Below are 12,552 nucleotides of genomic sequence, written 5' to 3'. Positions count from 1 at the left end.
TATAAAAGGAGAGCCAGGGTTCACAACTGGTCAGGTCTAGAACACACATACACAACACCCTTTCACAGAGCAACAGCCCACACTCTGTCCACACCAAGCCGAGACCTGGGACTTAACCCTCTCTCGCAACCAGCTTGTATCCCCTACTGCAAGCACCTTTGGGTGCAAGGTTATACAGAATCCACCGCTACACTGGACGTAGGGCATTCTTAGCCCGAACCAGTATAAACCCTCTGTGTCTCACTTGCATCACCATCCAAGCTTGGTCAGACACGCAGATTTATACTTGTCAGTGCCTAGACTGCGAGTCTAGACGCCGACAGTTGGCGCGCCAGGTAGGGGCCTTCTGCGTGACGCTTACCAGTCCCTACTGGGGAGGTTTGGATGGCAGACGGATTTCGCCCGCTCCGTCGCGGCACCATCATGACGTTCGGGAGTTTGGAGTTCATGTCCCTCGGTTCCGGCTACGACATGATCCTCCTCCCGCCACGTGACAACGTCGAACCTAGCCCCGAGCCGATCCCACCACACTCAGTGTGTGGGAGACGTTCGGGACACCATGCGGGGGGCTCACGGAGGGGGCGTCAAAGATCTAGGATCTCCGACCCCACCACTGAGGCCAGGGTCCGTCCGGTCCTCCCCCCGCATATTCCTCATCAGGTCGCCCGCTCCTCCGGCCCGACCGGCGCTAGAGGAAAGGCTCGCGGGGCATCAAGCTCCACTACCAGGATCAACAGAGGGTCATCGCGGCCACCCGTCCCACCCCGTTCGAAGGGGAAGGCACGGCCCGCGCCCGTCCCCCGCAAGGGGGGCAAGGGGGCCTCGACGTCCCGTCCTCCTCCACCTGCGGATGAAGTAGCAGCCGCGGCATCTCCCGAGTTACCTTTTGAGCTCAGGAATGCCGCCGCTACCTACGCCTCTTCCGCAAGCACTTCATTAAGTGCGTACGCAGAACTTCCCGGGCACCACTTGAGGTCTACGCTGGACCTCGTCTCCACACCTCCCGTCTCATCCTACCCAGAGGACCTCACCTCGGGCAGCGACAAGTGGACTGGCGCTGATTTCTCCGGGTGTGGCGACCCGGAGACCTTCATGCGTTTCTTGGAAGCCAGCAACTATTGTCTCGGCTACTCCGACTCCGACGACGAAAGCTACAACCCGTCACGAGATTGCTTCAACTTAGAAGTCGAAGGCACGCCGCATAGCGCCCAGGGGGATGCAGGGCCCTCTAGGCAAGAGGACGCAACTCCACCTCCCAATCCAACTCCCGGAACCAATCCCGGAGCCCGTGGGGTAGCATCTGCCCCCCCGGGGGACGCCATCCTGACCTCGCACAGCTCGATGAGCTAGAGGCCAGGCTCGAAGAAGAACGCACACGCCTCCGCCAACTCCGCGAGGCCCTGGTCCGAGAGCCGTCCGGCCACGGAGATGGGGGTGAAGCCAGACGTCGCGCCCGTGACGTCAACCGTCGCATCGTTGCGGACCAAGGGGGAGACGCCCCAGTCTTCAGCACGGCCAGCCAGAATGTGATGGCCGCCGCGCTCCTCCTCAGGGCAATGCCCGAGCCTTCGACTCCTGAGGGAAGGAGAGTGCGCCAGGGGCTACGTGGCCTCCTGGAGCAGGCTGTGGTACATAACGCGGAAAGCTCTGCTTCACAATCCCATAGCACGAGACGTCATGAGGAACGCCCCCCTCCTAACAAGGCACCAACAGTACAGGGTCTGCCACCCCCTAACCCACAAGGGGGCAACAGGGCCCCGTCAGTCCACGAGTGCGTCGGAGCCGACGCGGACGTACGGGCCACCCTTGAGGCCAGGCGACGTGACAGGGACGAGGCCGAGTCCCGACGATACCGACCGCGCCGAGGCGGGAGGTACGACCCCGATCATGACCGAAGCACGTCACCAGAGCCCCCGGGTCCCCGCGTCTCAGCGAGGCCATACGCAGGGCCAAGTTCCTGGCGCGATTCCGACAGCCCGCCAACCTCGCCAAGTACTCAGGGGAAACGAACCCTGAACTCTGGCTGGCGGACTACCGCTTAGCATGCCAGCTGGGCGGCGCGGATGACGACCTGCTCATCATCCGCAACCTCCCCCTCCACCTGGCCGATGCGGCCAGGGCATGGCTCGAGCACCTCCCTGAGCGCATGATCCATGACTAGGCTGACCTGGTCAGAATCTTTGTCGGGAACTTCCAGGGCACATACGTGCGCCCTGGGAACTCCTGGGATCTCAGGAGCTGCCGGCAGAAGCCTGACGAGTCCCTCCGTGACTTCATCAGGCGATTCTCCAAACAGTGTACCGAGCTCCCCAACATCACGGACTCCGACGTGATCGGAGCCTTCATTTCTGGTACCACTTGCAAGGAGTTGGTACACGAGCTCGGACGCAAGACCCCCACGAGCACTAGCCAGCTGCTCGACATCGCCACCAACTTTGCCTCAGGCGAAGAGGCAGTCGGCGCCATCTTCTCCGACGGCGCAGCCAAAGGGAAACAGAAGGCCGAGGCCACCGAGGCCTCGGGATCACGCGACCCCAAGAAAAAGAAGAAGAGCCGCAAGGGGCGGCAGGGTCAGTCGGACGACAACCTGGTCGCCGCGGCAGATCGTAAGAACCCCAAGCGGGCCCCTGCTGGCCCCGGACTCTTCGACGAAATGTTGAAGAAGCCGTGCCCCTATCATAGGGGGCCAACCAAACACACCCTTGAGGAGTGCACCGTCCTCCGCCGGTACTATACCGACATCATCGCCAAGGAGAGTGCCGAAGTGCCTCCCAAGCACGATGACCCCGAGGAGGAGGGTTTCCCCAAGATCAAGAACTGCCTTCTGATCTTTGGGGGACCAGCGGCTCGCCTCACTGCGAGTCAGAGGAAGCGCGAACTCCGAGAAGTCTGCGCAGTCAGCACGGCAACGCCATCGTACCTCAAATGGTCCGAAAGCACGATCACGTTCGACAGACAGGATCACCCGGATCGGATTCCCAATCCCGGGAGCTATCCTCTGATCGTCGACCCCATCATCGCCGAGACCCGTCTCACTAAGGTGCTGATGGACGGAGGCAGCGGCCTCAACATCCTCTACGCCGAGACTCTGGCCCTCATGGGGATCAGCAAGTCCCGACTAAGGAACGACACCGCACCATTCCACGGAGTGGTGCCGGGGCATCGTGCCCATCCCCTCGGACAGATCGACCTGCCCGTCTGCTTCGGGAACCCGGACAATTTCAGACGAGAGTTCCTCACTTTCGATGTGGTCGGGTTCCCAGGGACCTACCACGCGATCCTGGACGACCGTGCTACGCCAAGTTCATGGCCGTCCCCAACTACACTTACCTCAAGCTCAAGATGCCAGGGCCAAAGGGCATCATCACCGTCAGCACGACCAGCCAACACGCCTACCAGTGCGACGTCGAGTGCGTCGAGCAGGCCGAGGCTCTGGCGGAATCTCTTGCCATCCTTACTGGCCTCGGCGACTGCGACCAGGACGTCCCCGACCCCAAACGCCACGCCGGGAGCTTCGAACCGGCGGAGGAAACCAAGCTAGTGTCTCTCGACCCCGGCACCTCTGGAGGCAGGGCGTTGAGAATCAGCTCCAGCCTCGACCCCAAATAGGAAGTGGTGCTCGTCGACTTTCTCCGCGCAAACGCCGATATATTTGCGTGGAGTCCCTCGGACATGCCTGGCATACCGAGGGAAGTCGCCGAGCACTCCTTGGACATCCGAGCCGGTTCCAAACCCGTAAAGCAACGCCTGCGCCGATTCGACGAGGAGAAGCGCCGGGCCATCGGGGAGGAGATTCACAAGCTGCTGGCGGCCGGATTCATCAAGGAAGTATTCCATCCCGAGTGGTTAGCCAACCCCGTGCTAGTTAAAAAGAAAAATGGGAAGTGGAGGATGTGTGTAGACTACACTAGTTTAAATAAAGCATGTCCAAAGAATCCCTTTCCATTGCCCCGTATCAATGAGATAATTGACTCCACCGCGGGATGTGAAACTTTATCCTTTCTTGATGCTTACTCCGGCTACCACCAAATCAAGATGAAAGAGTCCGACCAGCTCGCGACTTCGTTCATCACCCCTTTCGGAATGTATTGCTACGTAACCATGCCTTTCGGCCTCAAGAACGCGGGGGCTACATATCAACGGTGTATGCTCCGGGTTTTTGGGAACCTTATAGGCAAAACGGTGGAGGCATACGTAGACGACATCGTCGTCAAGTCCAGGAAAGCGAGCAGCTTGGTTGCCGACCTGGAAGAAACATTCCGATGCCTCAGGGCAAAGGGGATCAGACTCAACCCCGAAAAGTGTGTTTTCGGGGTCCCCCGAGGCATGCTCCTTGGATTTATCGTGTCTGAGCGAGGGATCGAGGCCAATCCAGAAAAGGTCTCGGCCATCGCGAATATGGGCCCCATCCGTAACCTAAAGGGAGTACAGAGGGTGATGGGATGTCTTGCCTCCCTAAGCCGTTTCATTTCCCGCCTCGGAGAAAAAGGGCTGCCTCTGTATAGGTTACTTAGGAAATCTGAGCACTTTTCCTGGACCCCTGAGGCCCAGGAAGCCCTTGACAAGCTCAAGGCTCTGCTCACCAACCCTCCCATCCTGGTGCCCCCCGCCGAGGGGGAGCCACTTCTTCTCTACGTCGCAGCCACTGATCAGGTGGCCACCGCAGCAATCGTGGTTGAGAGGAAGGAAGAAAGGCACGCCCTGCCGGTCCAAAGGCCGGTGTACTTCGTCAGTGAAGTGCTCTCCGACACAAAGACCCGATACCCCCAGATTCAAAAGCTGCTCTACGCAGTGGTGTTGGCCCGACGCAAGCTCCGCCATTACTTTGAATCTCACCCGGTCTCAGTGGTCTCATCTTTCCCTCTGGGAGAAGTGATTCAGAACCGAGAGGCCAACGGAAGGATTGCTAAATGGGCCATAGAGCTCATGGGCGATGGAATCACTTATGAGACTCGGAAGGCCATAAAGTCCCAAGTGCTGGCGGATTTCATGGCAGAATGGGTCGGGACTCAGCTCCCACCGTCTCAAATCCAGCACGAGTGCTGTACCATGTACTTCGACGGGTCTTTGATGAAAACCGGGGCCGGCGCGGGCCTTGTCTTCATCTCACCCCTCGGGGTAAGGATGCGATACGCGATCCGACTCCATTTCCCGGCTTCAAACAATGCAGCAGAGTACGAGACCCTGGTGAACGGTCTCCACATCGCGATCGAGCTTGGGATCAAACGGCTCGACGCCCGAGGCGACTCCAGACTCATCATCGATCAAGTCATGAAAGAGTCTAGCTGCCACGACCCCAAGATGGACACGTACTGCAAAACGGTCCGACGCCTGGAAGAAAAGTTCGACGGCCTCGAGCTTAACCACGTGTTAAGAAAGCATAATGAGGCCGCCGACGTGCTCGCCAAAATGGCATCCGAGCGGGCCACGGTCCCCCCGGATGTTTTCGTCAGCGACCTCTACAAGCCCTCCATCGACTGCAGGGACGACGTGGGGTCGGACGTACCCCCAAGAGAACAAAGCTCCGACCCCAAAGACACAGCCGCACTGGAGCAGGGTGTCATGCACATCGAGCCAGAGCCACCTGCGCCCGACGACTCGCCCGACTGGCGATACGCCTTACTTCAACGCCTGGCCGACGACACTTTGCCCATGGACCAGGCTGAAGCAAGGCGTGTGGCTCGTCGTGCTAAGACCTTTGTTCTCCTTGATGGGGAGATGTACAAGCGAAGCCCCTCAGGCGTCCTCATGCGATGCATCCCGCGTCAAGAGGGGGTCAAGCTCTTACAGGACGTTCACTCGGGGGCTTGTGGCCATCACGCCGCGCCCCGGACGCTGGTAGAAAATGCCTTCCGACAAGGCTTCTACTGGCCCACCGCCATAGCCGACGCCACAGACATCGTCAGATCCTGTAAAGGATGCCAGTTCTACGCTCGGCAGACACATTTGCCCGCTCAGGCCCTGCAAACGATCCCCATCACCTGGCCTTTCGCTGTCTGGGGCCTCGACCTGGTCGGGCCTCTGCAGAAAGCGCCTGGGGGCTTCACCCACTTGCTTGTCGCAATCGACAAGTTCTCTAAGTGGATCGAAGTCCGACCCATTACAAGGATTAAGGCCGAGCAAGCCGTGTTGTTCTTCACAGACATCATCCATCGATTTGGAGTACCGAACTCCATAATCACCGACAACGGCACACAGTTCACCGGGCGAAAGTTCTTGCAGTTCTGTGACCGACACCACATACGTGTGGACTGGGCGGCAGTGGCTCACCCTAAGACCAACGGTCAAGTGGAGCGTGCCAACGGTATGATCCTCCAAGGTTTGAAGCCCCGGATTTTTAACCGACTGAATAAGTTCGGAAAAAGGTGGCTCAAAGAGCTACCAGCCGTAGTCTGGAGCCTTAGAACCTCCCGAAGCCGAGCCACAGGCTTCACCCCGTTCTTCATGATCTACGGGTCGGAGGCTGTCCTCCCCACTGATCTAGAGTACGGGTCCCCAAGGGTACAGGCCTACGACGAAAATAGCGGCAAGACGTTCCAAGAAGACGCGCTGGACCAGCTGGATGAAGCCAGGGACGTAGCCCTCTTACACTCTGCCAAATACCAGCAGGCCCTCCGCCGATACCACGCACGACGAATCCGAGGCCGAGCCTTTCAAGTCGGCGACTTGGTGCTGAGGCTCAGACAGAGCAACAAGGGTCGTCACAAGCTCACACCCCCCTGGGAAGGACCCTTCGTCATCGCCGAGGTTCTCCGACCAGGCACCTACAAGCTCGCCAATGAAGTAGGGGAGGTCTTCAAAAACGCATGGAACATAGAACAGCTACGTCGCTTTTTCCCTTAGAACTTTGTAAAAATTTCTTTGTTCATCCATTACCTTCAAGGAATAAATCAAAGTTTAAGTTATCAGAGAACTTCGGACCTACCAAATAGAGTCCGAACCTCCCTCGGGGGCTACACGGGGGGAGCCCCCTATATCATCTCCCCTTACGCCGTCTCCGAATCTTATTCCTTTTTTCGTGCAAAGTTAAAAGAACCCCGATCCAAGGGCCTCCCCCTCCGTCCTAAAAAGACTCAAGAAGCCCGAATCCGTCCCCCAAATCTTAAGGCATGGACCCGAGGTAGGATCTGCGCTCACGAGCAAAGACCGCCTCAACTCACCTTAGATTCGGAAACGAATTCGGGCTTCCAAAGAGTTACTAAGGAAAAAGGAAAGGCACTTAGACTCGGGGACTCTGGCCTGCGCGATAGCTCTAAGTAGCTCACCCGACCCCGCGCTGCCGAGGTCGGATTGGTATAAAGAAAAAGGAAATAAGATACTTAGGGAAAATGCTCAAAAAAGAGCAGTTATATTCACATTCGACATTAACATTATATATGTATTACAGGGCCCACCGGCCTCAACACCTACAAAATGAAAAGAAACCTAAAGGCCATGTTGCCCTGTCCACTCAGGTCCTTGAGCGCCAAGGGGCGGAAGCTCCACCTCGTCATCGAAGAAGGTGGCCAAGGCATCTCCGGGGACAGCCACCGCGTCCTCAAGCCTCTGCACCTCCTCCTGGGCCTCTGTTTCATCATCCGGGAGAACATAGCCCTCACAGACTGCCGGCAAATCAATGCCGGCATAGTGAGAACTCACCACCGCCAGGGCTTTCTTCACCTCGGCATGGAGCGCCTCCTTCATCCTCTCCCCGGCCCGGGAGTAAAGGGCTTCGACCCGACTCCGCAGCGACGACCCCGACGCCGGTACCCCGAGCCCCTCACACGCCGAGGTGACCACGGCCTCAAGAGCCGAGCGGTCTGAAGTCTCGGCGTCAAGGGACCTTTGCAAAGCCTCGGCGGCAGAGGTTGTCTCGACCACCTTCCCCTCCAGTTCTGATCAAAAAACGGAATAAGAAACGGGAAGTCAGGAAAAGCTAACTCAAAAAGTATAAAGGAGTCCAGGGAAAAAAGCGCAAGTCTTACCCTCGGCACGCCTCTCGTGCTCCGCCGAACTCTGATGCCAGCGGGCCACCTCGCTCAGAGCTCCGGACAGGTCGGTCTGAGCTTGGTTCAAGGCGAGGTCTTTTTCGGCGAGCAAAGCTTCAAGCCGAGCGACCTCACTCTTGTACCCCTCAGCCGCCGCGTTCTGCGCCGCGGACTCTTGTGTGAGGGCCCCGATCCTCTCCTCCAGGGGGCGACCTTGTCTCGGGCCTCCTGAGCCTCTGTGGCCAGCACTGAGCACTTCTGCCGAAGGTCGGCAGAAATCTCGCACTCCTTTGCGAGCTCCCCCTCGGCCGCCTCCCTGGCAGCCCTCTCCTTCTCAAAGGACGCCAAAGCATCCTTCTCCCGACGGAGAAATACCGATTTCTCCTGGGAGGTGGCCTTGAGCGCCTGCAAGATCAGAGGTCACACAGGGGGTTAGTACCACAAAGGTAAGCACAAAACTGTTTTACAACATGGGAAAAAAAATCTCACCTGAGCCAAATTAAACATATCGCGGCCCACGAGCTGAGTAGCTCGGTTGAGGGCCTCGACGCCGGCGCGCCCACACACATCCAGACCCTGCCAGAGATAATTCTCTGACGGGTCATCTAGAACGAATCTGGCTCCTCCCTCGGCATCGCCAAGGTTGGGCCAGATCATGGGACTCTTGCCCCATCCAGCTTCCTCCTCCCTCCCCGCCGCTGGGGCCTCGGGCGCCGCACTGGACGCCACGACGGCTCGGCTTTCCTCAGCGTGCGCAGGCCGGGCCGCACCTCTGAGGTCAGCGTCCTTCGGACCTCGGGGCTTCGGCGCCCCCGCGTCTTGCCCCTGGTGGCGCCCCGCCTCTTCGTAGCGTGGAGGCGGCGGCGACGCAGGCCGAGCCGACCCAGGAGTCGACTGAGCCCCCCTCTTCACAGCCTTCAGGGGGGCCAGCGCCACTAAAGGAGCTTTTTGCTTACGGCTAGGGGAACGAAGTCAAGTCAGAAGAAAGAGAAAAACAAAAAATTGACAGAAGAATCAGGAGTCCCATCTTTACCTCGCCCGGGGAGCAGATTTCTTATAGGAGCCCGGGGCTCCTTGCGAATCTCCCACAGCGCCAGGGGCCGGCGGACGGACCCCCGCCTCGACTGCCGACGGCGCAGGGGGCGCTGGGATGGCCTCGGCCTGCGACACCTCCGCGGGGGTGCCGGCTCCCGTCCCGGACGCTGGGTTAGGCTCGGCCGGACCCTCCGGCGCCACAGATTGAGGGGCCCCCTCGGGCTCGGCCTCCGACGCCTTCTCCCTCTCTTGGAGGCCCGCGGGGGCCGAATCCTCACGAGGGGCGCTGCCCTCGTCGTCCACAACGATGTGGGGGACGAGCTGCCCGCCCTCCGGCGCCTGGGTCCCCTCGAGGGTCTCCGACCCACCTTGGGCCTTTGACCCCTCCGGGGCCTCGAACCCCCCGGCAGGGGGGACTGCGTCGTCCTCCTCCATCAGCTCATCGAGCCAGTCGACGTCGCCACCCCCGCCCTCTCTCTCCGAGACTGAAGTCTCAGGAGACGGAGGCGGGGCGAGACCCGCCTTCTCGGCTTCACGGCGGTTCTTGGAGGCGGTCTCCCGCCTCTCCACCCTTCGCGCCGCCTTAGCTTTTTTGCCTTCCTTGACCTTCTTTTGTTCTTCGTTCCGGGCCCGATTCTTGGCCCGGATCTCTTTGTCCTCCGGGATAGGGGGTGGGGAGTCCTTGACGGCCCCGATCCCCTGTGGAGCTGGCAGATCAACAGGAAGACAAGCGAAAGAAAAAACGGAAGCAAAAGATCAAAATAAAGAACACCTTCTTACCAAAGAAATATAGCCCTTTTCAGGACGCATCGGCACCACCCGAGAGTTCTTCAACTCCGAATGTGTGGTCCTCTCTACCCGGGCGGTGATGTCCGTAGCCGATATTGGCTCGGCCAACATCTTCGTCCCTTCCCAAGGGGCGTCCCGGGTCATCCCGTACATAGGCACCCGGCGCTGCGCCAGCGGAAGCAGGCTCCTCTTATGGAATGCTATTGCCACCGTGGCCGCAGTGACTCGGGCCTCCCGCAACTTCTAGAGTCCCGCAAGAAGCGGGCCGAGCTTCTTCTGCACCTCGGCCGGAGCACCCCACGCCCACTTCATGGGGGCCTCCGTCACCATCTTCCCGGAATACTTCGGCAGAAGACCACCGTCATTCCGGAGGTAGAACCATGCGCTCTGCCACCCCCGGTTTGACGATGGCATCGTGCTCCAGATATACAGTCCGAATCGTTGCTGACGAAGCTGCAGCGTGCAGCCGCCGGCCCGCAGGGGGATCTTCTCCTTCCCCACATAGCGGGCCGACATCTCCGCCTTGAAGAGGTAGAGCCAAAGATTCCAGTTGACCGGAACCCCCAGGAACCCCTCGCAGACCGTGGTGAAGACGGCAGCCTGCATCACTGAGTTTGGGTTCAGGTTATGTAACTCCACCTCATAGTGGTGGAGGATGGCCCTGATCAGGCGGCCGGCCGGAACTCCGAACCCCCGGTCTAGGAACGACAGGAAGCACACCACGTAGCCCGGCGGCGGGTTCGGCTCCCTGTCGTTCGCCGAGGGAACGATCCACTCCGGGAACCCGACGTCCTTGAGAGGACGGAGGATCCCGGCCTTCACGCACGCCTCCAGCGCGGACTTGGTCACGTTGCTGGGCGGCCACGCCTCAACGCCGGCCATGGCTTCAGGACGAAGTGGAGAGTCTGCGCGGTGGAGGTGAAAGGCTTGGCGGCGCGATGAGGAGCAGGAGGCAAAGGCTTGGCGGCGCGATGAAGTGCAGGAGGCAAAGGCTTGGCGGCGCAGGGGCGAGAGAAGAGAAATCGAGCCCCCAGCAGCCGCTTTTATAGAAGGGGAGAGCCACGACCACGCCCCTACGAAAAAGGTCAAGCGGGGAAAGAGCAACCGTCGCCCACTCAGGTGAAAAACTCGAAGCGCCAACTCCCTCCGATTCCCGCGCCCGCCGCACGCACGCATTAAATTCGCAGGCGAAACGTCCCGTCCAAACCGGGGCGAGACAGCACAGCCGTTTCGAGTCCCCACGCGCCGCGCCTCAAAAGGAGCGCCCTAAAAAGTTATGACAGGGCGGTCCCTTCCAAGAGACGCGGCGCCTGACCCCCCGCTGACCAAGCGCCGCATGGAGGTCTCCGTCGGGCGTCAGATTCCCTCTCGCCCGACCCCGACGCGAAAGGACGAGTCCGAAGAGAGCCTTTCCAGGCCCAAAATCCCCAGGCCATGGCCACCTACGTTCCAGAGGTTGCGAGACTGACCTGCGACACAGGTTCGAACAGTCGCCTCAGGATAACTGAGTGAGGGATGACTGGAGATGAGCACAATAGAGGCCAAGGTCCGAACCCTACAGGGAGTTGGCGCATCTTTGCAAGTCATATCCGAGACCCATGCGGGTGTCACGAGAGTGGGATCCCATCGAGGGAGGCATCGAGCCCTCGGGACCTAACGAACGGTTCCGACATCCACCGTGACTACCCTCGGATACTTTCTGAGATGTGCCCATAAGGCCACTAGCCGACCCCTATCGAACGGGGCTCGGACATCCACTCGGATCTACCCGCCTGTAGCTCCCGGGAAGCGTCGTCACTCGCCCAACGAGGGTAGTACGGCATGACCCACCCCTCCTCCGAGCGAAAGGAAGAATGAGGGACGTAATTACAAGACGAGAAAGAACCTGATCGACCCTCGCGGGGAAAGGGCTCGGGGGCTTCCTCGCACCCTGGGAACAGACACTACGTGTAAAGAACACGTGACCTGTCCCATAAACACTCCAGACTAAAAGTGTCAAGGGGTGAAAGCCTTTGAAGGAATAACACCATTCCTCCAAAAGGCTCGGGGGCTACACCCGGCGGGTGCGCTCGCGCGCACCCCCCGGCAACGGTAAAAGGCTCCGAGTCAACTGCAGACCCCGGGGAAGGAACCTCTAAAGAGGAAAAGACTACCCCTTCAGAGGCTCGGGGGCTACTGTTGGGTACCATAATAAGGGATACCCAAATCAGAGCAACGAAAAACGCGAAAAAACATACTAATTACAATCATCAGGGCCTCGGACGCAAGTACCGACTCGCCCGACCCCTCAGGGCCTCGGACGCAAATTCCGACTCGCCCGACCCCACAGGGCCTCGGACGCAAATTCCGACTCGCCCGACACCTCAGGGCCTCGGACGCAAGTTCCGACTCGCCCGACCTCTCAGGGTCTCGGACGCAAGCTCCGTTTTCACCCGATCCCGTCCAGGCTCGGGCGCCGGACCCCACTCCACCTGGGCAACAAGATTTCCCCCGACATGACTGATGTGACGGCCCCCATAACTTGGCAGGGCAAGGCGACGACTGTTTCAACCACCCCGATCACTGTGGCCTTACCTCTGTCACTATATACCCTTACCCCTGTTCACTGTAGCACACTACCGCACAGTAGAAAGGGAATGGGTGAGGTAAATCAGTACTACTGTTTGCGGTCATTTCCCACTGTTGACAGGATATGCAGTAGTACCGGCGATCCGATCCCCGCGACCCCTACAGGGTTCGGTAACCCTCTACAGGAGTAGCC

At 59.6% G+C, this 12,552-nt stretch overlaps 1 protein-coding gene across 1 annotated transcript; it reads left to right on the top strand.

Annotated features, from left to right (window-relative positions):
* Positions 472 to 1,350, top strand: LOC110433785. Its single transcript, XM_021456358.1, has one exon. The coding sequence runs from the start codon at positions 472 to 474 to the stop codon at positions 1,348 to 1,350; it is 879 nt and encodes a 292-aa protein (XP_021312033.1).

The sequence above is a fragment of the Sorghum bicolor genome, chromosome 3, assembly GCF_000003195.3.
Source record: "Sorghum bicolor cultivar BTx623 chromosome 3, Sorghum_bicolor_NCBIv3, whole genome shotgun sequence".
Classification (NCBI taxonomy): domain Eukaryota; kingdom Viridiplantae; phylum Streptophyta; class Magnoliopsida; order Poales; family Poaceae; genus Sorghum; species Sorghum bicolor.
This window is presented reverse-complemented; position numbering and strand designations above follow the sequence as displayed.